General features: G+C 51.5%; 1 protein-coding gene across 3 annotated transcripts; it reads right to left on the reverse strand.

Annotated features, from left to right (window-relative positions):
- Positions 1 to 2,579: 2,579 nt before the first annotated feature.
- TNFAIP8L1 (TNF alpha induced protein 8 like 1) lies at positions 2,580 to 15,017 on the reverse strand. 3 transcript variants are annotated; one of them, XM_081076242.1, is made up of 2 exons: positions 13,088 to 13,161; positions 2,580 to 6,237 (listed from the first exon to the last, which is right to left on the reverse strand). In XM_081076242.1, the coding sequence occupies exon 2, from the start codon at positions 6,230 to 6,232 to the stop codon at positions 5,672 to 5,674; it is 561 nt and encodes a 186-aa protein (XP_080932368.1). In that variant the 5' UTR covers positions 6,233 to 6,237; positions 13,088 to 13,161; the 3' UTR covers positions 2,580 to 5,671. The 3 variants fall into 3 exon arrangements, with proteins under 3 accessions (XP_080932368.1, XP_080932369.1, XP_080932370.1); XM_081076243.1 differs by lacking the exon at positions 13,088 to 13,161 and adding an exon at positions 14,879 to 15,017 and having other exon boundaries at positions 2,586 to 6,237; XM_081076244.1 differs by lacking the exon at positions 13,088 to 13,161 and adding an exon at positions 14,343 to 14,455 and having other exon boundaries at positions 2,586 to 6,237.
- Between the last annotated feature and the right edge of the window lie 4,994 nt (positions 15,018 to 20,011).

Raw genomic sequence — 20,011 nt, forward strand, 5'->3', positions numbered from 1 at the left:
CAGACTGCCCCGCCTTGGTGATTCTCTGAGACCCCACCCCACCGAATTCACTTGCCCAACCCAGGCCACTTCCAGCAGCTTCTTCACATAAGCAGCCTGCCTTGGCTCACACTGCAGACTTCCACCCAAACCTACAAACCTCACATGAGTGGTGGCTGGCCTAGGATTGTGGGGAGACTTCTCACAGTTCCACAAATCCCACACATGTGGCAGCTGCCCTTGACTCACACTTACAGACTCTCAAAGGTCCACAAACCCCAAACAAGCAGTGGCCAGCCTCAGAGTGCATTATAGTTCTTGCCAAGTGGCTCCAAGCCCAGCACAAGCAGTGACTGGTGGCAACTTGAATTTTAACTCCTATCAGGTGGCCCCAAGCCTACTACAGGAGGGCACACAACCCACACAGCAGACACCCCTGGTGCCCTTGGTTCAGGTGACCAAGGAGATCGTGCCAGTCTGCCCACAGGATACCTCCTATGTAAGGCCACTCTGTCTAGAATGGGAGACATAACATATCTACCTCAGACATCGAAACAAACAAAGGGAGGTAGCCATAATGAGGAGACAAACGTCCAAAATGAAAGAACAGGACAAACCTGAAAAAAAACTACCATGTTTCCCCGAAAATAATACCTAACCGGAAAATGAGCACTAGCGTGATTTTTCAGGATGCTCGTAATATAAAATATGCCCTAATGCGTCTTTTGGAGCAAAAATTAATATAAGACCCGGTCTTATTTTCAGGGAAATACAGTAGGGCTTATTTTATATTACAAGCATCCTGAAAAATCATGCTAGGGCTGATTTTCCAGTCAGGTCTTATTTTTGGAGAAACACGGTAAATGAAATGGAGACGAGCAATTCACCAGGTACAGAGTTCAAAACATTGGTTATAAGGATGCTCAATGAACTTAGTGGAAGAATATATGAAATCAGTGAGATCTTCGACAGAGAGAGAAAAAACAATAAAAGGGATTGAAAACAAGAACCAGTCACAACTGAAGAATACAATAACTGAAATGAAGGATACACTAGAGGGAATCAATACCAGATTAGATGAAGCAGAGGAATGAATGAGCAGTCTGGAAGAAAAAATCTGTCCCTAATCGGAACAGAAAAGGAAAAAAAGAATTTTAAAAATTGAGGATAGTTTAAGGGACCTCTTACAACATTAAGTGTATCAACATTCACATCAGAGGGGTCTCAGAAGAAGAGGGGGAGCAAGGGATTGAAAACTTATTTGAAGAAGTAATGATGGAAAACTTTCTGAACCTAGTGAAGGAAATAGACAAGTCCAGGAGCGCAGAGTCCTAAGCAAGATGAACCCATTGAAGCACCTCATGACCCACACCAAGACACATCATAATTAAAATGCCAAAGGCTAAAGACCAAGAGGATCTTAAAAGCAGCAAGAGAAAAGCTGTTAGTTACCTACAAGGGAGGCCCCATAAGACTGGCAGCTGATTTCTCAACAGAAACTTTGCAGGCCAGAAGGGAGTGGCAGGAAATATTCAAAGTGGTGAAAAGTAAGGACCTACAACCAAGATTACCCAGCAAGACTATCGTTTAGAATCGAAGGACAGATCAAGAGTTTCCTAGACAAGAAAAAGCTAAAGGAGTTCACCACCAAACCAGTAGTATTAGAAGTGTTAAAGGGTCTTGTTTAAGTAGAAAAGATCGAAAATATGAGTAAGAAGATAACAGGAAAGAAAAAAATCTCACTGACAAAGGCAACCAGTAAAATCAGTGGATCAACCAATTCTAAAGCTAGTACAAAGATTAAAAGACAAAAGTATGAAGATTGGGTATAATTACAACAAATTAAAGGTCCCACATAAGCATACACACACACACAAATATGACAAAAATGCCAAAACGGAGGGGGTTGATTAAAAATGGTAGTGATTTTAGAATGTGTTCAAACTTAAGTAACCATCAACTTAAAATAGACTGCTATAAACATAGCTTGGTATATATAAAGCACATGGTAACCACAAACCAAGAATCTACAAGAAATAAAGGAATTCAAACCACACTATAGAAAGTCATCAAAATACAAGACAGCAAAAGAATAAGAAAGGAACAGAACTATAAAAACAATCAGAAAACAAAATGGCAATAACTACATACCTATCAATAATCACTCTACATGTAAATGGATTAACTGCTCCAATCAAAAGACACAGGGTGGTTGAATGGATAAGAAAACAAGACCCACAGTTATGCTGCCTATAAGAGACTCACTTTAGATTGAAAGACACACAAGACTGAAAGTAAAGGGATGGAAAAAGATATTTCATGCAAATGGAAACAAAAACCTGGGGTATTAATACTTACATCAGACAAAATAGATTGTAAAAGAAGGGCCGTAACAAGAGACAAGGGCATTTCATAATGATAAAGTGATCAGCCCAACAAGCGGACATTTACACACCTAACATAGAAGCACCTATATATATAAAACAAATACTGACAGACATAATGAGACTGACCGTGATACAGTAATTGTAGGGGGCTTGCCCACCCCATTGACTGGACACATCATTGAGACACAAAATCAACAGGAAACAGCGGCCTTCAATGATACATTAGACCAGATATACTTGATATTTTGAGGACATTTCCCGCAAAAGCAGGAGAGTATACATTTTTTTTCAAGTGCAAATGGAACATTTTCCAGGATAGACCACATGTTAGGTCACAAAACAAGCTTCAGTAATTTTAAGATTGAAATCATATCGAGCTATTTAAGCATCTTCACCAATCACAGTGGTATAGAACTTAACAACAACAATATCTGATTAAAAAATGGTTAGAAGACCTGAATACACATTTCTCCAAAGAGGACATACATATGGTCAATAGACAAATGAAAAGATGGTCATCGTCACTAATCATCAGAGAAACACAAAATAAAACCACAATGAAATCTCACCTCACACCTGTCAGAAGGGCCATCAATAAATCAACAAATAACAAGTGTTGGCGAGGATGAAGAGAAAAGGGAATCTTTGTGCACTGTTGGATTGCAAATTGGTGCAGCCACTATGGAAAACAGTATGGAGGTACCTCAAAAAATTAAAAATAGAGCAGTCATACAATCCAGCAGTTACCCTTCTGGGTATTTATCTGAGGAAATCCAAAACACTAATTGGAAAAGATGTATGTACCCCTTTGTTCACTGAAGCATTATTTACAATAGCCAAGATATGGAAGCAACCTGTGTCCATTGGTAGACGAATAAAGCAGATGTGGTACATACATACATACAATGGGATAGTACTCAGCCATAAAAAAGAACGAAATCTTGCCATTTGCGACAACATGGATGGACCTATAGGGTACTACACTAAGTGAAATAAGTCAGACAAGTACCATATGATCTCACATACTCGTATATGTGGAGTCTAAAAAAATAAAATGTACATACAAAAGAGAAATTCAGAGATACAGAGAACAAACTGGTGGTTCCAGATTGGGTGAGTGGGGGGTCTGTATGTGAAAAAGGTGAATGAGTTAAGAAGTACAAATTGGCAGTTACAAATAATCACAGGGATGTAAAGTACAGCATAGAGAATATAGTCAGTAATATGGTCATAACTATGTATAGTGCCAGGTGGGTACTAGACTTATCAGGGGGATCAGTTCTTAAATCATATACTACACTGTACACCTGAAACTAACATAATATTGAATGTCAGCTGTAATTGACACACAAAAAAAATTTAAGGCAAAAACCTGGGAGAGCAGAAAACTCAGATGGCACCAAGCAATTAAGTTGCCAGTTCCACATCATGCCAATGGAAGACGTGTGCTTTTATTTAAATCGTTCTGCAGTGCTCTTTGGTTTTTCAAAATTAAATCTCAAGTTGATGAGGAGTCAAGAGAGGCTGGACAGCCCAGCAGAAAAGTACAAAGCCTTATGCACATTGATAAATTCAGTCAGCAGAGACTAGGGCAAAGGATTTCATCTGGGGCTTCTCTGGGCACTCAAAATGCACATTTGCTCTCGAATTTGAAGATCCGTCTCTTGACTAGAGGAGATAAGAGGGGAAGTTGGTTGTAGAACAGTGGAGTAGGAGGTAGGGCTTTTGGTTGAAAGACTTTGGCTTCAGGGAAGCAGAAACCAAACCACAGAAAGAGGTCATACCTGGGGTCATAATCTTGACAGCCAGTCCAACAGGCCAGACAGAGGCAATAAGGAGTAGTGGGGACTGTGGCAAAGCAGAGAGGAGCCACCTCTATGCAGCTTAACCAGTGGGCAGTGCAGGCTTAGGTGAGTTTTTGAGAGCAACGCCCAAATTCAGATTGATACTCACAATTTCCCCAGTTTTGTTGGCTACTGATTCCAGATGTCTCAAACACTCGTGGGGCCATGCAAACCCACCTTCTTACCTAATAAGGCCTGCAGGCCTCCTGTCTGCAACCTTTACCCTGAACATACCTGACCCAGTTCTGCAAAACAGTCACGGGACAGTTCCCCTCCCCCAAGGGTGCCCAGAATAACATTTTTGACCCTGACATGGTCAGACCTGCAGCCGTGTTTTGCAACCCATGCCCCCCTTCTCACAAAAATCACAAATACACGTGTCCATCAACGTCCCGAGGTGAGAATCGCTGTATCTTCCGGGTGTCCCCAAAGCCAAGAATTGTTGAGCTTTGCCTTCTGATAAAAACATTTGTTGGTGTTTTTGTTTTCCACACATGAAATGGTCATTTAAAAATGTGCCTGCATCTCAGATGGCTTTACCCTCGACCCCTGCTTGGGGGGGCGCTCCCTCCCCTTCCACGTGCGTGTGAAAGCAATGATTCCAACCAAATCGAAGCGTCCTCGCCCCCACGCCGGCACCCATCACAGCCCTCTCTGTGGCTTCCCTGAGCTCATTCACCACGGTGGCTAGAACAAAACGTCCAGACTGGGCGGGCAGCTGAAGCAACCAACAGAGACTTGTTTGCTCGTGGTTATGGAAGCCTGAACCCCGAGATCAAGTTGTCGGCCAGGCAGGTTCCTTGTGAGGGCCGTTCTCTAAGACTCTCCCATCTTCTGGGGGCTGCTGGCAATTTTTGGCAACCCTGGGCTTGTAGACACATCCCTCCAATTTCTGCCTCCATCTTCATGTGGCCTTCTCTGTGTTCCAATTTCCCCCTTTCGTAAGGACCCCAGTCACACTGGACTAGGAGCCCACCATGCGCCACTGTGATCTCATCTTAATTACATCAGCAACAACCCTAGTTCCACATTTGGGTCATACTCGTATGTCCTGGGGGTTAAGACTTCAACAAAAGAATCGGGCAGCGGGGACACAGCTCACCCTATAACGTTCCCTTCCAGTTCAGCAGGACCCCTGTCTGAAGGAATGAAAAACCCAGGTGGCATCACTAATGCCAGTTTTCAGATGACGTCAGGTTATTTGAGCGGTGCAGACCAGCGCCCCCTAAGGGTTGTGGAGATTCAGGACAGGCGGACCGAGCAGGGAGCAGCCTCGAGGAGGGTGGGGAGGCTGCTGGGCTGGCGGGCTATGCTGGTCTCCACGCTGACGTCCTCTCCTAGCGAGACTGGGCGGGAGAGGCGACATGGGTCCGTCAAACTGCTGCTTTAAACAGTTTCGCATCCTCTGAGAGGGGGCAGGTCATCTGTCTGTGGAGTTGGGCCAGACGGGGCAAAAAGAGGTCATATGCTGTCCTCGTCCAGCATCCTGGTGAGCCCGTCGCAGATCCGGCGCAGGTGCGAGCGGTACGGCTCCGCGGGGCTGTAGAGCGCGGCCAGGAAGTCGCAGTCGGCAAAGTGGCCAAAGACGTGGTTGATGCGGCCATGGGACTTGGCGGTCAGGTGCGGGCCCACGGCCTGGTGCAGCAGGTCCCGGCACTCGAGCAGGGCAGCGGCCAGCACGCGCCGGTCAAAGGTGAAGTCCACCTGGTAGAAGCTGACCGCCGTCATGGCCAGGCGGCGCGCCCTCTGGCGGAAGCGCTGCAGGAGCGCCAGCTCCTCCCCGCCCAGCTGGCCGCCACGGAGCAGAAGGCCCAGCTTCACTGCCACCTTGATCAGGTTCTTGACCACTTTCTGAGCCTCCTTGCGGCTGCGGGTGAACTCCTTGGTGGCGCGGTACAGCTCGTCCAGCACCTCACTGCTCGTGTCGTCCACAAACACAGCCACTGTCGCCTTGGATGCCACCTTGCTCAGGAGCTTCTTCTGGGCCTGCAGGGCCAGGCTCTTGGTGCTGAACGTGTCCATCAGCCCTGCGGGGGTAAAGACACGCAACATCAGCCCCCACGGCCCCGGGGCCTCAAGCAGCTGCCGGGGGGCCACTTTTGTTTGCTCCTGTTTTCCCATGCTCCTCCCTGGTGAACTTCTACACATCCTCCAAAGCCTTGGCCCCCACACCCCTACCTCTTCTCTGGTAGACTCCTATATGGCACCCAAGGCCCTGCCTCTTCCCTCACAGCCTGGACACCACCTCCTCCAGTAAGCTATCCCTGAACAGCTAAACTGACGATTTGGGCCACACAACACCCCAGGAGTCCATCTCTGCTCTACTCCCCCTGGCTTTGATGCCCCACTGGTCTGCCTCACCCCAGGCCCTGGTGGGGGCAATGGGCCTGACTCCTTACTGCTATGTCCTTGGAGACTCCAGAAACATCTGCCAAATGAACGAGGACCTGCCCCCGGTCCTCACCCACTGCCCCAGGCCATGGTCAGAATCCACCCGACCCCGGCTCCAAGCCACCCAGACCAGGAATGCCACGTGGGCGCCCACTCACACCCAGGGGCCCCCACAAAGCCTGTCTTTGTGAGAGCTCAGAGCCTGGGAGAAGTCTCAACCCTGGGCTGCCCTCTCGCCTGCACGTGGAGGTCAGGGCAGGCACAGAGATTGCTGGCCCAGGCTTCCTTGCCCCCCACACCAGCCACCAGACCTCAGGGCCACACAGGCCACGGCCATGGCAGAGGTGTCGTTGACACAGTGTGGCGCAGCAGGCCATGAGCTGGCAGCACGTGCTTGTTTTGACATTTCCACCAGGTAGTGGGGGGGCAGGAGGGGGTGGCCCATTTTGCAAAAGAAAACACAAAGGCTCAGAGAGGCTGAACCACTTCCCTAAGGCCACATAGCAACACAGTGACTGCCTTCCCCCAACACCTCTGCACATCTAACCCCCTCTACCTTTCCCAACTGACGTCTGCAAGTCGCCCTGAGTCTTGGAGGGCTGGCAGCTGTCCCCCATGACAAAGACAGAACCAACATTCAGGGCCTGCTCTCAGCTCTGATCATTCAATCAAGCAACATAACTGCCCTGTACCTCAGTTTCCCCATGTGTAAAATGAGGACGATCAGAACTAACTTGGTCTTCTGGGGCAGAAGCTCGTGGCCAACCCCAATGTTCCCTGGGCAAGGGGCTGGACGCCACCACCTGGGATCGCACCATTCCAGCTCTAAGACATTCAGCGACCTGGCCGTGCAGCCCTGCTCTGTGAGCAGCCACAGCATTGGGCTGGCCGCTTGGCACACGTACCTGTGCCTCCTGGGTGCCCTCCCACCAGTTTCTCTAAAACATTCTATTCCATTCCCTCTAACTGGACCTCTTCTCCCAACTCATCCTGTAAACTGTGTATCTTCAAGTCTCGGTGCCACTGTCACTTACTCCTGGAATCCTTCCCAGATGTCCCAGGCTGGGCCGGGTGCCCCTTGGCTCCCATGCGCCCTGCGTGTCCTCCATCGTGGCCCTGAGCAACTTGGTTTCCATGTCCAACTCCCTCGACCAGTGGCATGTGTCAGGGCTGCGCCTCCCTTGTTCACTCCACGTCTCCGATGGCCAGTCCAGGGCCTGCTACTCAACGGTACCCCAGAGGTGTTTGTTGAACGCATGAGGGAAAGGATGTCTACAAACATGGGAAACAAGAGGGGACTCCCAAGACCCTGGGTGCAGTCTCCTCAGTTTACAGATGGACAAACTGAGGCCCAGGTTCTTCTGCCTATCCCAGTCACTATGTGAGCCCCCTCTGGGCCTTGACTTTCCCATATGCAAGTCCTGAGGTTGGGTATATTGGTTCTGGAGGTGAGCTGGGCCTGTGTACAGGCTTTGGGAAGGGCTTGGGCCCCTAGCAGCGCCCCCCTCCCCAAGCCCAGAAGGAAAAGGGGTGGGGGTGGAGGCAGCTACAACCTCCCTTCCCAGCCTCCACACTCCTAGCAACTCTGGCCAGCCCCCAGACTTGCCACACCTGAGCCAGCCCAGCTGCATGTCCTTTCCTCCTCCCCGACCCATTGTTTTGCCAGAAACATCCCCATTCAAGTAGCCAGAGAAATGACTGCTTTCCCGGGGGATCAGGCCGTGGCCCAAAATAAACTCCAGCCTTCCTTCCTGCTTGCTGTGCTCACCCAGGTCCGAGGGCGGGCAAGCCAGGAGATGGCCAGACTGTGCCACACCAGCCCTTCTGGGGCAGGAACTGCCCCGGGGCTCAGGGGCCAGACACCCAGTGTTCCTGGCCCCTGCCCACCAAATGCCAGAACACCCCGCTGTTGTTACAAGCCAGAAAAGCGTGCTAAAGCTTCAGGGGCTCGGCCAGAACATTCATTCAGTTGCTCAATGAGCATTTATGGAGCACCAACTATGCACCCGGCGCTTGGAATACAGCAATGACCAGGAGAGATTCGTCCCTGCCTTACTGAGGGTCCTTACCCAAGCCACCTCCTTATTACAAAGGAACGGGGTGTTCCCGTACTGCCCTGAAATGGAGTCCACAGGCACTCTCGTCTACCTCCACCCGCCAGCTTAAAAGTAAAATTCATAGGTGGTGACAAAGGCCACCATCTGAGGAGGTAGAGGGGTTGGGTCTGGAATGTTCCATGTTCTGTTCAGTCTGGATCCATATGAATGTAAAACATCATCAAGCTAGATAGTTGTAAACCTCTGTGAACACACGAAAACCCAGCAAAGTGTGTACTTTAAAAGGTGAATTTTATGGTATGTGAATTATATCTAAATAAAGGAACATCTAACATTTCTCCAAAGAAGATAAGCAAATGGCCAATAAGCAACTGGAAAGGTGGCCAACATCATTGGCCACTAGGGAAACGCAAGTCAGAATCATAATGATAATAATACCACCCCACCCCCCACCCCACTAGGACGGCTCTCATCAGACAGACAGACAAGTGCTGGTGAGGAAGTGGAGAAACTGGAACCCTCACACATGGCTGATGGGAATGGAAAACGGGGCAGCACTGTGAAAACAGGGTTTTTTTGGCAGTTCTTCAAACAAACATAATTATTGGCAATTCTGCTCCTAAGCATCTACCCCAAAGAAATGAAAATGTACGTCCACAGAAAAACATGTACGTGCATGTTCACAGCAACATGATTCATGTGGCCAAAAGTGGAAACAACTCCAATGGCCATCAACAAATGGATAAACAAAATGTGGTCCCTCCACACTCTGGAATATTACTCGGCCATGAAAAGGAGGGAGGCGCTGACACTCGCCACAGCGTGGATGGACCCTGAACACACGGTTCTCATGAGAGAAGCCAGACACACAAGGCCACACAGTGTGTGATTCTATGTATGTGAAATGTCCAGAACAGGCACGTCCACAGAGACAGGAAGTAGATTAGTGGTTGCCAGGGGCTGGGGGAGGGGGCTGGGGAGTAACTGCTGATGGGGACAGAGCTTCTTTTTGAGGTGGTGGAATGTTCTAGAATTTGAACACTTTAAAATGGTGAATTTATATCTCATCAAATGGAACACTTACTATATATATTAAGTGTATATACTTTATATCTCTGTGGCCCTTACTATATATATTTCTTATACTTCATTTTTATGTTAAATGAATTTAAAAAGTTTTAAAACAGGATTTTCCCAAAACTGTAATACAAACAGAAAGTAAAAGGATTCCACAGTTGAGATTTGTAAATCATATCTGCATTGCCAGGCACTCAGTAGGTTCTCAACATGTTTGATTACCAAGAATTTCTCTCCTGAAAAGCTCAGACTCCCTGCACTTGGGGATGGAACAAATCTATGAGGGGTTCGCCCCACATGGGGCATCAGAGTGAACATACAGCTATAAATTCCTATTAAAAGAGAAGTTCATCTCCACTCGATTCAGGAATATTCACTGAATATTAAAACTGTGCAAACCCCACTCATCGGCTTATGTTTCTGGCAGGATGTTAGGAAGTTGTGGGGCTGCCCTGAGCATGGCTGGATGCCTAGTGTCCCTGGATCCTGTCCCCAAATGCCAGAACATCCTGCTATTCTCACAAGCAAAAAAAAGCCCTCAAAATTTCCAAAACGGACCCCTAAGAGATGTTGTCACCCACGCTGGAAGGAGGAGGTGTCAGAAACTGGTGAACATAGAAATAAACAGGATAATTTCAGGGAGAGATAGGAGTGGGGAGTGACAGCCAGGAAAAGGCAGGTGACCTGGGCTGGGGTGGTCAGGAAGGCTTCTCTGAGGTGGAACCCCTAAAGCTGGGACTGAAAGGACAAGGTCTGGGGAAGATTGAGCCAGGACGACTGAAGTCTGTGCAAAGGTCCTGGGGCAGGATTGTGCCTGGCATGTTGGAGGAGCAGCAGGAAGCCCACAGTCCTGTCCACAGTCCCTGCAAAGTGACTCCAGACAAGCCCCACACCCCTAGGGGAAGCTTTCCCATCTGTGAATGGGTGTCCAGACGCCGAGTGGCTGTCTACTCCTGCTCCCACTTTCACCCTCTGTCAACCCCATTTCATCCTTTGGACTCCAATCTGTCCCCGTCCCCATTCTGGACACTCCAGCTCTATTAGCTGGAGGTCACTCTCCATTCCCCTGCCCCAAACCCCTAGCAACCACAAATCCACTCTGTCTCTGTGGATGTGCCTGTTCTGGACATTTCACGTAAATGGAATCACACACTATATGACCTTTTATGTCTGGCTTTTCTCTCTAAGCATCATGTTTTCAAGATTCATCCACATTATAGCGAGTGTCACTGTTTCACTCCTTTTTATGGCTGAATAATAGTCCATACTTTTGTTTTAAATATAATGTATTTAACAGTAAATTCATAGTCTGTCATTTTGAATAATGACAAAACTATTAAATGGCAAAATTCCTGAATATACAACAAGTGGCTCTTATGAGCTGGCTCCAGCATGCCACTGGTCCACGGGCAGCCCGCCCCCACATGAATTCTTCATGTCTCACACAAAGCGTGTCAATAATTGATGGACCCACTCAGCAGAGCCAAGCCAGCCGCCTGGTCTCTCCTCTCTTGGCCCTGGCTGCAACGGCCCAGGGTGGCCTCAGAGGGCAAATGCCCATCGTGGCAAATGACCCCCCAGTTCCTATTCCCACGCAACCCCAACATCAGGGCACCACTGCATCGAGCCTTTTATTAACCACCACTCAGATGGCTCAGTCGGTGCCCATTTTAGAGATGGCCACAGGGAGAGGGGAATCTACTTGCCAAAGGAGGGGGAGACATCAGCGGTTCTCAAAGTGGGTTTCCCAGAGCCCTTGGGGGCCACCCCAAGGACGGGCAGGGTCTGACCACCTGCAGGCTGCAGTGGAAGGCAGGACACTTTCAACTGTGGTGAGATTTCCACTGAAGAGTTTGGGGGCCGAACATGAATGTTGGGAGACCACTGCCCAACCCCATGGAGGGAAGGACAGGACAGACTGGGACTCAGGCTGAGCCAAAGATGGTTACCAGCAAGTGGAGGCTTCAGGGTCACATGGCAGGAATGGGGCTGCATCCCTAAATGAGTCCTGGCTGCACCCACTTCTCACCTCTCCACTGCCTCCGCCCTCGTCCCCTGGTCCCTCATGTCTGTCCTCTCCGCAGCAGCCACGAGAGGGCGCCTCTGAGCACCTGAGTCAGGTCCCACCCCTCCTTGGCCCTCAGGCCTCCAGCGTCTCCACGTCTCCACCTCCCTCTGGGTTACAGCCCAAATCCTCCAGGAGGCCCTGCACGACCTGCCCTGTCCCCTGCCTGCCCTCACTTGCTCTCTGTCGCACTTGCTCACTCTGCTTCGCCCGAGCGCTCCCCGCCTTGCACACCCTTTGCATGGAATGCCCGTCCCCCCAGGTATCCACATGGCAGTTTCTTTGCTCTCATTCAGGCCTCAGCTCAAAAGTCTACTCAGGAGGCCCTCCCAGAACACCCATTTAAACTAACTTCCCCATCCATCTGACTCTCCATCATCTCCATGCAGTTGCAATTAAGTATAATGATTTTTATGGATGAATGGCTCTCTCCCAACGCCCAATCTTGGCTCACAGTAGGTACTCAGAACTTGTTTGTTGAATGAATAAATGATCTCTCAGTACCAGAGGGGCAGAGAGATCTCCTTCTAGGACGCCTCTCTTTAGTCAGGGAAACAGGCCCAGAGAGAGACAGAGATATCCCAAGATTACCTAGTAGCTAGCACAGCAGCACGAGACCCTCTGGGGGTGGGGCTCCCCCAAGTGGACATTCCCCAACCTCTACCACCCCACTGGACACAAGGGGAAACTGAAGCCTGGAGGACAGGGCTTCAGAGGATCTCAAGAATTCAGCCAGAGGTGCCTCTGTGAAAGCTCAGGAGGTTGGGATTCCAGAGGAAGTTGTCTTATGGAGGGGTGTAGAGGATCCCAAGGGAGGTGTGCATACTGTGCGCCTGGGCCAAGTCCTGTCAGCCCTAGGCCCCCACCTCTCCGTCCTTAACACCTGGGGCTGCACCCAGACAAGCATGAGTCATTATTCAGCATATGACTTTGGGAGAAGGCTGTTTCCATGCCAACAGCTGGAGTTTTGTCCTAGGCATCTTCTCGTGACCCCATTTGACAGACAAGGACGCTGAAGACCCCTGAACCCACTTCCTCAGAATACCACGCAACCAAAAGGCCCCTCACCTGCCCAGGCCTCAGATGAGAAAACTGAGGCTCAGGGAACACCTGACACACTCAAGGCCACACAGCAGTAGGGGACACCACAGGGCTTCAAATCTGCACCTACCTGACTAATCTCTTAGTTTAGGGACCTACTGCCCTGTCCCCCCACCCGACCCCACCCCACCCCCATCAGAGCAGGGTAGAGTCCCACACCTGCCCCCCAGGGATCTGGGGACTCACCCACCACTGGTGTCCCAGGCCACCAGAACTGTTAAGTGATAGAAGCACAGCCCAGGTGTTTGTGTGGCTGAGGCACAGCTCTTTGTTCCGGTTTCCATAGGTACAGCGTCCCTGGGCTGGCCCCTCCTCCGCCCCTCCCAGCCACCCAGCCCTGGCCTGGCATTCCCTTGGCCCGGCCCATCTAGGCAAGTTGTTATGTTTTAAAGTTGGCGCCTATGGGCCTGGCTCGGCAATGGAGGAAACAGCCTGTGCAAAGGCCCTGAGGCAAGACCATGCCTGGTGTGTGAATGTGGAGGCTGCTGCAGCTAGAGCAAAGTGAGTGAGGGGGAGAGTAGGAGGAGTTGAGGGCCAGGAGGAGACAAGCAGGACCCACATACCTGCATTTAACCCTGGAAGCAGCCCTTATCCCCAGGGAGTTATGTCCCACCCCATTATACAGACTGGAAGCTGAGGCTGGGAGAATCCAATCATCTGTTCAAGGTACCATGGTGAGTGGCAGAGCCGGAACCCAGGTTTGTCTAATTCCAAAATCCGAACTCCCAACCACTTGCCGAACTACCCTCACTCAGCCGCAACCCCTCAGGGTCTTCACCTTCCTCAGCTGGGCTCAGACATATTCAAGAGGCCTGTTTACATATGGGGCTGCACCTCCTCCAGGAGGGCCCCCAGAATAGAAGAGGTAGTGATGCTTGCAGATATGGGACAGCTCACCTGCCAATTACCTTAGCGGGTGACAGTCCCAGTTCACAGCTGGAAAAATTGAGGCCAAGGCTTCAGGCCTCTGGGAACCTCCCAGATGGCCAGTCTGGGTGGGCTTGGCCTTGGCTCTCCCAACAGTCTAGACCAGAGGGAAGCCACACTCATTTCCACCTCCACACCTTTGGCCAGGCTGCCCACCACCTGAAATGCCCTCCTGACTCTGGAATCTGCCCTAGCACTTGGCGCCCTGCACGATGGAAGGAGCAGAGTCCATCAGAGTCCTCATGGTGGGGTGGGGGCGCTGGTCCCAGAAGACCGCCCCACGCCGGGGGGAGGGCATTTCAGACTCACTGTGCCTCCCCATAACCCATACAGCAAAAGAGTGCCATAGAGACAGAGGGAAAGGGAGAAACAGAGGGCGAGGGCCAGGAAAAGGGAGAAGGAAATTCAGGCAGGAATTCAGACAGGGGTGGGGCTTGCAGGGGAATGGGGGGGCGGGAGAGAGACAGTGGGCGGCTAGGTGGCACCCGAGATGCACCAGGCATCGCTCTGTCACCTGCTCTCCGGGACCCGTCGTAGATCCGACCTCCGGGGCTCCGTCCCGCCGCCACCGAGGGGCCGTTGAGCCAGCCTCCAGACTTGCGCTTAATAACCGCGCGGGGCGGAGCGGGAAACCCAACCCCGCCCCCACATCGCCCCGCCCCCGCGGGGCCACGCCCCCGCTCTGCCCCCTCCCACAAAGAAAGGACCTAAGAGAAACCGGATGGTGAGGGGGTGGGCCGAAGACATGGTCTCAGCCAATGGTAGGGCGGGCGGTGTACGAAGAAGCCAATGGGAGGAGCTCATTGCCAAGGGAGGGGGCGGGGCCTGGGACGGGCAGGCGGCTTGGGTGATTCCTCCGGAATCTCGCAAGGGGCCGGATGCTGGGGGCGCGGCTGCTTTGGGGGCCCCCGCTGAGAAAAGGGGAGGAAGGAGACAGAGTCGAAAACAGAGACCGGAGAGAAGAGAGGAAGGCTAAGCCAAAAAGAAAAGCAGACCAACCTTGCGGTTCTGGACCGGCCCCTTCCTCCCTCTGGGACTCAGTTTACCCACCTGAGTAACAGGAATTTACGCAGAGCTTGTTTCTTAAAGTACGCCTGGGAACCCTTTACATCAGAAGCCCCTTAAAAAATGCAGATTCCGCTACTCCCAGACGCGCTGAATCTGATCCAGAGTTGAAGATCAATCTTTCTTGGCTGCTGATAAATTCTTGGGATGAGGTTTTGAGGCAGTCGTTAAGTGGACAGGCCCTGGAGATCCCACCAGGGGAATCCCAGATCCATCCTCAATTTCCGTGGGAATAAGCCTCCTGGCCGCCAGCGGGTGGGGCCGCGGGGCCAGCTGGGCACCCCCCCCCAGAGGATGCAGCTGTGAGTCCTGGGAACCGGGCCCAGGAGCGGCTCCCAGCCCCCCTGCAGCTCCGTTTCCTCCCCGCAACCCCAACCTGGGGGTCCCAGTTGCAGCTAGAGCCAGGGAAGGCCAGAGCAGGCTAGACAACAAATGTTTGGTCAGTGCCTAGTCCTGTCCTGAGTGTGGGGGGACACACAACCCTGGCACAGACCTCATGAGGCAAAAATAAATGAAATGTCTCTTTATCCCATTTTGGAGGGGGAAACTGAGGCCCAGAGAGATGAAGTGAATTGCCTGGGGATATGCAGGCACAAATGGCAGGGTCAGGATTCAAACCCAGGACTCCTTGGCCCACCTCCTCCCACCCACAGCTGGGTCCTACTCTCTCTAGTCCAGGGTTTCTCACTCTCAGAACTGTTGACCCTTGGGGCTGGTAATTCCTGCTTGTGGAGGTAAGAGGGGCGTCCTGTGCCCTGTGGGGTGTTGACCAGCGTCCCTGGCCTCCACCCACTCAGCGCTAGAGTAGCCATCCCCACCCCAAGTCAGAACAACCAAAAATGTCTCCAGTCATTGCCAAGTATTCCCTGGGGAGCAGAATCGCCCCGGTTGAGACCTACTGTTATAGATCCATTTCTTCCTGCTCCCGAGCCCCACATTATGGAGACCTCTTATTTGCATGATGGTAGCTAATGAGGGTCACAGAGGCCGAGGAAGCTGTTTTTAACACCTCATCACACCAGTGCAGATTGTTCCAGTGAGTGCCCGGTGGGCATGGGAACGGGCATGGGCAGGCGTGGGGTGTGACCCAGGTGGGTTCCATCCTGGCGTTGTCTGTATCTGCCTGGATGTGTTCATCTCTCCGAGCCTGTTTTCCACACCTGTGACATAGGAATAATAAACCCTGCAGATCCACAAATAAGGCAACGAATAAAAAGTGCCCATGAAGATGTGAAGAAATTAGAACCTTTGAACATTGATGGGGGGAATATAAATTGGTTCAACCTCTGTGGAAATGTTCAGGGAATCACCTCAGAAAGTTCACAGAATCACCATATAGCATTACCACAGAACCCAGCAATTCCACTCCTAGGTATCTGTCCACCCAATGGAGTTGCAAGCAGGGACTCAAACAGATATTTGTACAACAATGTTGATACCAGCATTACAACAGCTGGGAGGTGGAAACAACCCAAGTGCCATCCACAGATGATGGGTGAACACAATGTGGTCCATCCAGACAATGGAATAGGATTATTCAGACCTAAGAAGGAAGGAAATTCTGACACACATGGTACAACATGGATTAACCTTGAGGACATTATGCTCAGTGAAATAAACCAGTCACAAAAGGACAAACACTGTGTGATTCTACTTGTATGAGGTCCCTAGGGGAGTCAGATTCATAGGGACAGGAAGTAGATGGTGGGAGCCAAGGGCTGGGGGAGGGGTAAGTGGGGAGTTAGTGTTTAATGGGGACAGAGGTTCAGTTTGGGAAGATGAGAACGTTCCGGAGATGGATGGTGGGGATGGTCGTACGGCAGTGTGAATGTGCTTAATGCCACTGAATTGTGTGCTTAAAAATGGTTAAAGTGGTAGACTTCATGTTACATATTTACCACAGTTTTAGAAATGAGTAATTTAATATACCAAAACCCTGAATTGTATACTTTAACTGAGTGGATTGAATGGGTGAATTATGTCTCAATAAACTTGTTTGTTTTTTTTTAAGTGCCCAGCAGCACATCTGGTGATAATAGCAACAATATTATAACTAGTATTTATTGAGCGCCTAATACGTGGCAGTCACTGTTAGCATTTTACATAAATTGACTCCTTGAATCCTCTGTTAGCATTTTCACACTTTCTCAGTGATGCCCTTTGAGAGAGACTTGACCAGCTGGCAGTTTTTACATAAATTAACTTATTGAATCCTCACAGTGTAACCCGGGACTACAAGTGTTCCACTTCACAGATGATGAAATTGAGGCTCAGAGGAAGCAAGTGTCACTCAACCAGGTCGCAGCAGCGGTGATATTAGAACCTGGGACAGTCTGAGTGGGGTTGCCCCAGCTGTCCAGGGAGCTGAGGGGCTCCTGAGCCCAGTGAGGAACAGAGGCTCAGCTCGGAATTGGGGCTCAGCCTGGAGCCGGAGGCTCTATCCCGAGTGGGAGCTCAGCAGGTGTGGGGGCTGCGTCCTGGTCCCCGGGGTCGTGGCTGCGCCGATTCCGGCCGTGCCCGGCAGGAGGCAGACTCTGCTCACAGGCGGGCGGGCGGCGCCTTCTATTTCCTGAATGTGTCGCCCTGGCGGGCGGGATCTGAGCGCGGTTTAGGGTGCCAGGTCCAAGTCACCCCAGAACCACCGAGCGTAACCTGCATCCCTGAGTACAGACCTTACACCCCACCGAGCTGTGTGACGCAGAGCAAATGACCCCCTTCTCTGGGCCTCTGCCTTGCGCCATGGGATTTCAGTGGTGGGGAGGAAGATGAGGAAAGAGAAAGCCTTTTCTCCAGGAGCCTCCGCGAACCCCTCGCTTGCCGGCTTACCCACTGCCCAGGCGGTTTGGGGGACTGGTGGTGGTGGTGACCAGAACACCCACCTCCCGTGCCTCAAGCTCAGGCGTAACTCCCACGTACCCGTGATCCACCTGTCCCCAGCCCATCTTGTCTATCAGGCGAGACCCTCCCAAGGCCATTTAAGAAAGGGAGTGGGTGGGCGGGCCCAGACGGGGACAGGATGAAGGGACGAAACTTGCTGGCGCCCCCACTGCAGGCCAAGCCTGGAGGGCCCTCGTAACTATCCCAAGGGCCCCAAGGGTGGGAGACTGGCATCATCTCAGGGTAATGAACTTGACTTGAGGTTAGGGTCACAGGGTCCTGGCGGGCGACACCCCCCCAAACAGGGAGGCAGAAGGAAGGTGGGCGGGAAGGTCCTAAAACAAATTCAGTCCTCTGCCTCCGTTACACACACACACACACACACACACACACACACACACACACCTCCTTCCCGCTGAGGGAAGAAGCAAGTTGGCCCCAGCGGGAGGATGTATTTACAAGGGTCAGCCCTGCAGACGCTGGCTGGCTGGCTGCCTGCAAGGGAGAGGTTGGCGTCTGCGCACATAAACTCCTGGTGTGAACCTGTGTGCACACGTGTATGTGGGGGGTGTGGCTGGGGAGGGTGTTAGCCTTATCTGCTGCTGCCCTTAGGGGAGGGAGCCGCATGTCATTCCTGGCAGAAGGAATCTCCACTTTCTGGAACCTCAGTTGCTTCATCCATAAGATGGGTGCAGTCACAGCACCAGATTCAGAGATTTGTCCAACTCTAAGGACACAGTGGGCTCAGCAGAAGCCTGGCACACATGCACCAGCAGCCGAGTTAGGGCCGTGATGGGGAACACGCAGGCGGCTGTGGAAGCTCAGACTAGGCATGTGACCACACCTGGGGGCCCAGGGAGGCTTCCAGGGGGAGGTGACAACTGAACTAAGACTTTAAGAAAGAGCAGGAGTCAACCATGGAAGAAGCAGGAAGGAGGGTCCTTTTTATTCTTGGCTTGCTGACCTTGGGCAAATCACAGGTCCACTCTGAACCTGTGTTTCTTCATCTTTAAATCAGACTCATGATACCCACCTTAAGGGGCAGTTGCAAAGACTGGCTAAGGGGCTGCAGGAGAGTGTTAACCCAGCAGGAGTGCCCAGAATGAGGACTGGTTAATATTATTTTGTGATTTTGTTGTTGCTGTTGTTGTTGTTCCCTGCACTCAGGAGCTCCCAGGCTGTAGGAAGGAGGCATAAAGACACGTGAAAGGACTGAAGTGAATGAAAGGCACTCTGGCAGGAGCAAAGGTGCAGAGGTTAGGAGGCTCTGGGGCTGACAGGGAACAGTGTGTCTTCTGATCAGACCACAGGGACCCTCAGGACAGCAAATACTGGATACGAAATTCCAGACTCCATCCTGGGTGCAATGGGGAGCCATGGAGTGTGTTAGAGCCGGGAAGAGGTTAGGGTATTGGGAAATCCCTCTAAGGGCCAGCGTGAGGTGGACGGCAGCTGGCAGGATGGAGTTGAGAGGTCAGGGAGGAGGGGGTGTGGGGAAGGACAGGGAATGCCCTGCCTTAATTGTACCCCAGGGGTAGATAACCTGTTGGGGATCCAGAGCAGGGGAGATGTAGGCAGAGCAGAGTGTGGGGGACCTGGCTGAGCTGCCTTTCCCTGGGGAAGACAGTTGCGGTGGTGACAGTTGGGGGGGCCATTGGCAAGATGCAGGGTCCACCTGTTTGGGGACATGACCAGAGTTGAGGACACGGAAGTGCAAATCGAGGGTGAAGGTCAGAGTTGGTACTGAGCCCCTGTTGTGGCTGTCCCTTCCCCACCACCCTCTTAGACCCGGGCTCTGGGGATTCCACGGCCTCTAGTCTCTCCAGGTGGACCCATCTCTCCTGGGTCCTCTCGGGCTACCTGCTTCCCTCCAGGGCTGTGCCGCCAAAGGAGCTGCCTTCCCCTAGGGCCGAGACTGGCCCCGCTCAGGGAAGGCGGAGAAACTCTCAAGGTCCCTGGCCTTTGCTCAGATCATCGCCTGCTCTAAGACCTCAGTGACTCTAACGGCCCCACGCATCACCTCACCCTCACCCTCACCCCACTGGCTGCCCCCATCATCCTCACTTCTGACCGTGTTCTCCTAGTTTCTAGAGGACACAGGGCCCCATCTTTGCTTAGCTCTTCCCTCCTTGCACTCCCCAACTCAGCTGGCAAGGAAGTCAGGGTTCTGGCCTGTCCCACCTGAGGCACCTTCCCATGCATTCATGCCTCCCACAAATATTTAGTGAGCACTTGCTTTGT

Source organism: Rhinolophus hipposideros (genome assembly GCF_964194185.1).
Source record: "Rhinolophus hipposideros genome assembly, chromosome: 16".
NCBI classification, from domain to species: Eukaryota; Metazoa; Chordata; class Mammalia; order Chiroptera; family Rhinolophidae; genus Rhinolophus; species Rhinolophus hipposideros.

Bases quoted from the DNA above. Each gene is read 5' to 3' on its own strand.
- TNFAIP8L1 (XM_081076242.1), bottom strand. From the start codon at position 6,232: ATGGACACGTTCAGCACCAAGAGCCTGGCCCTGCAGGCCCAGAAGAAG.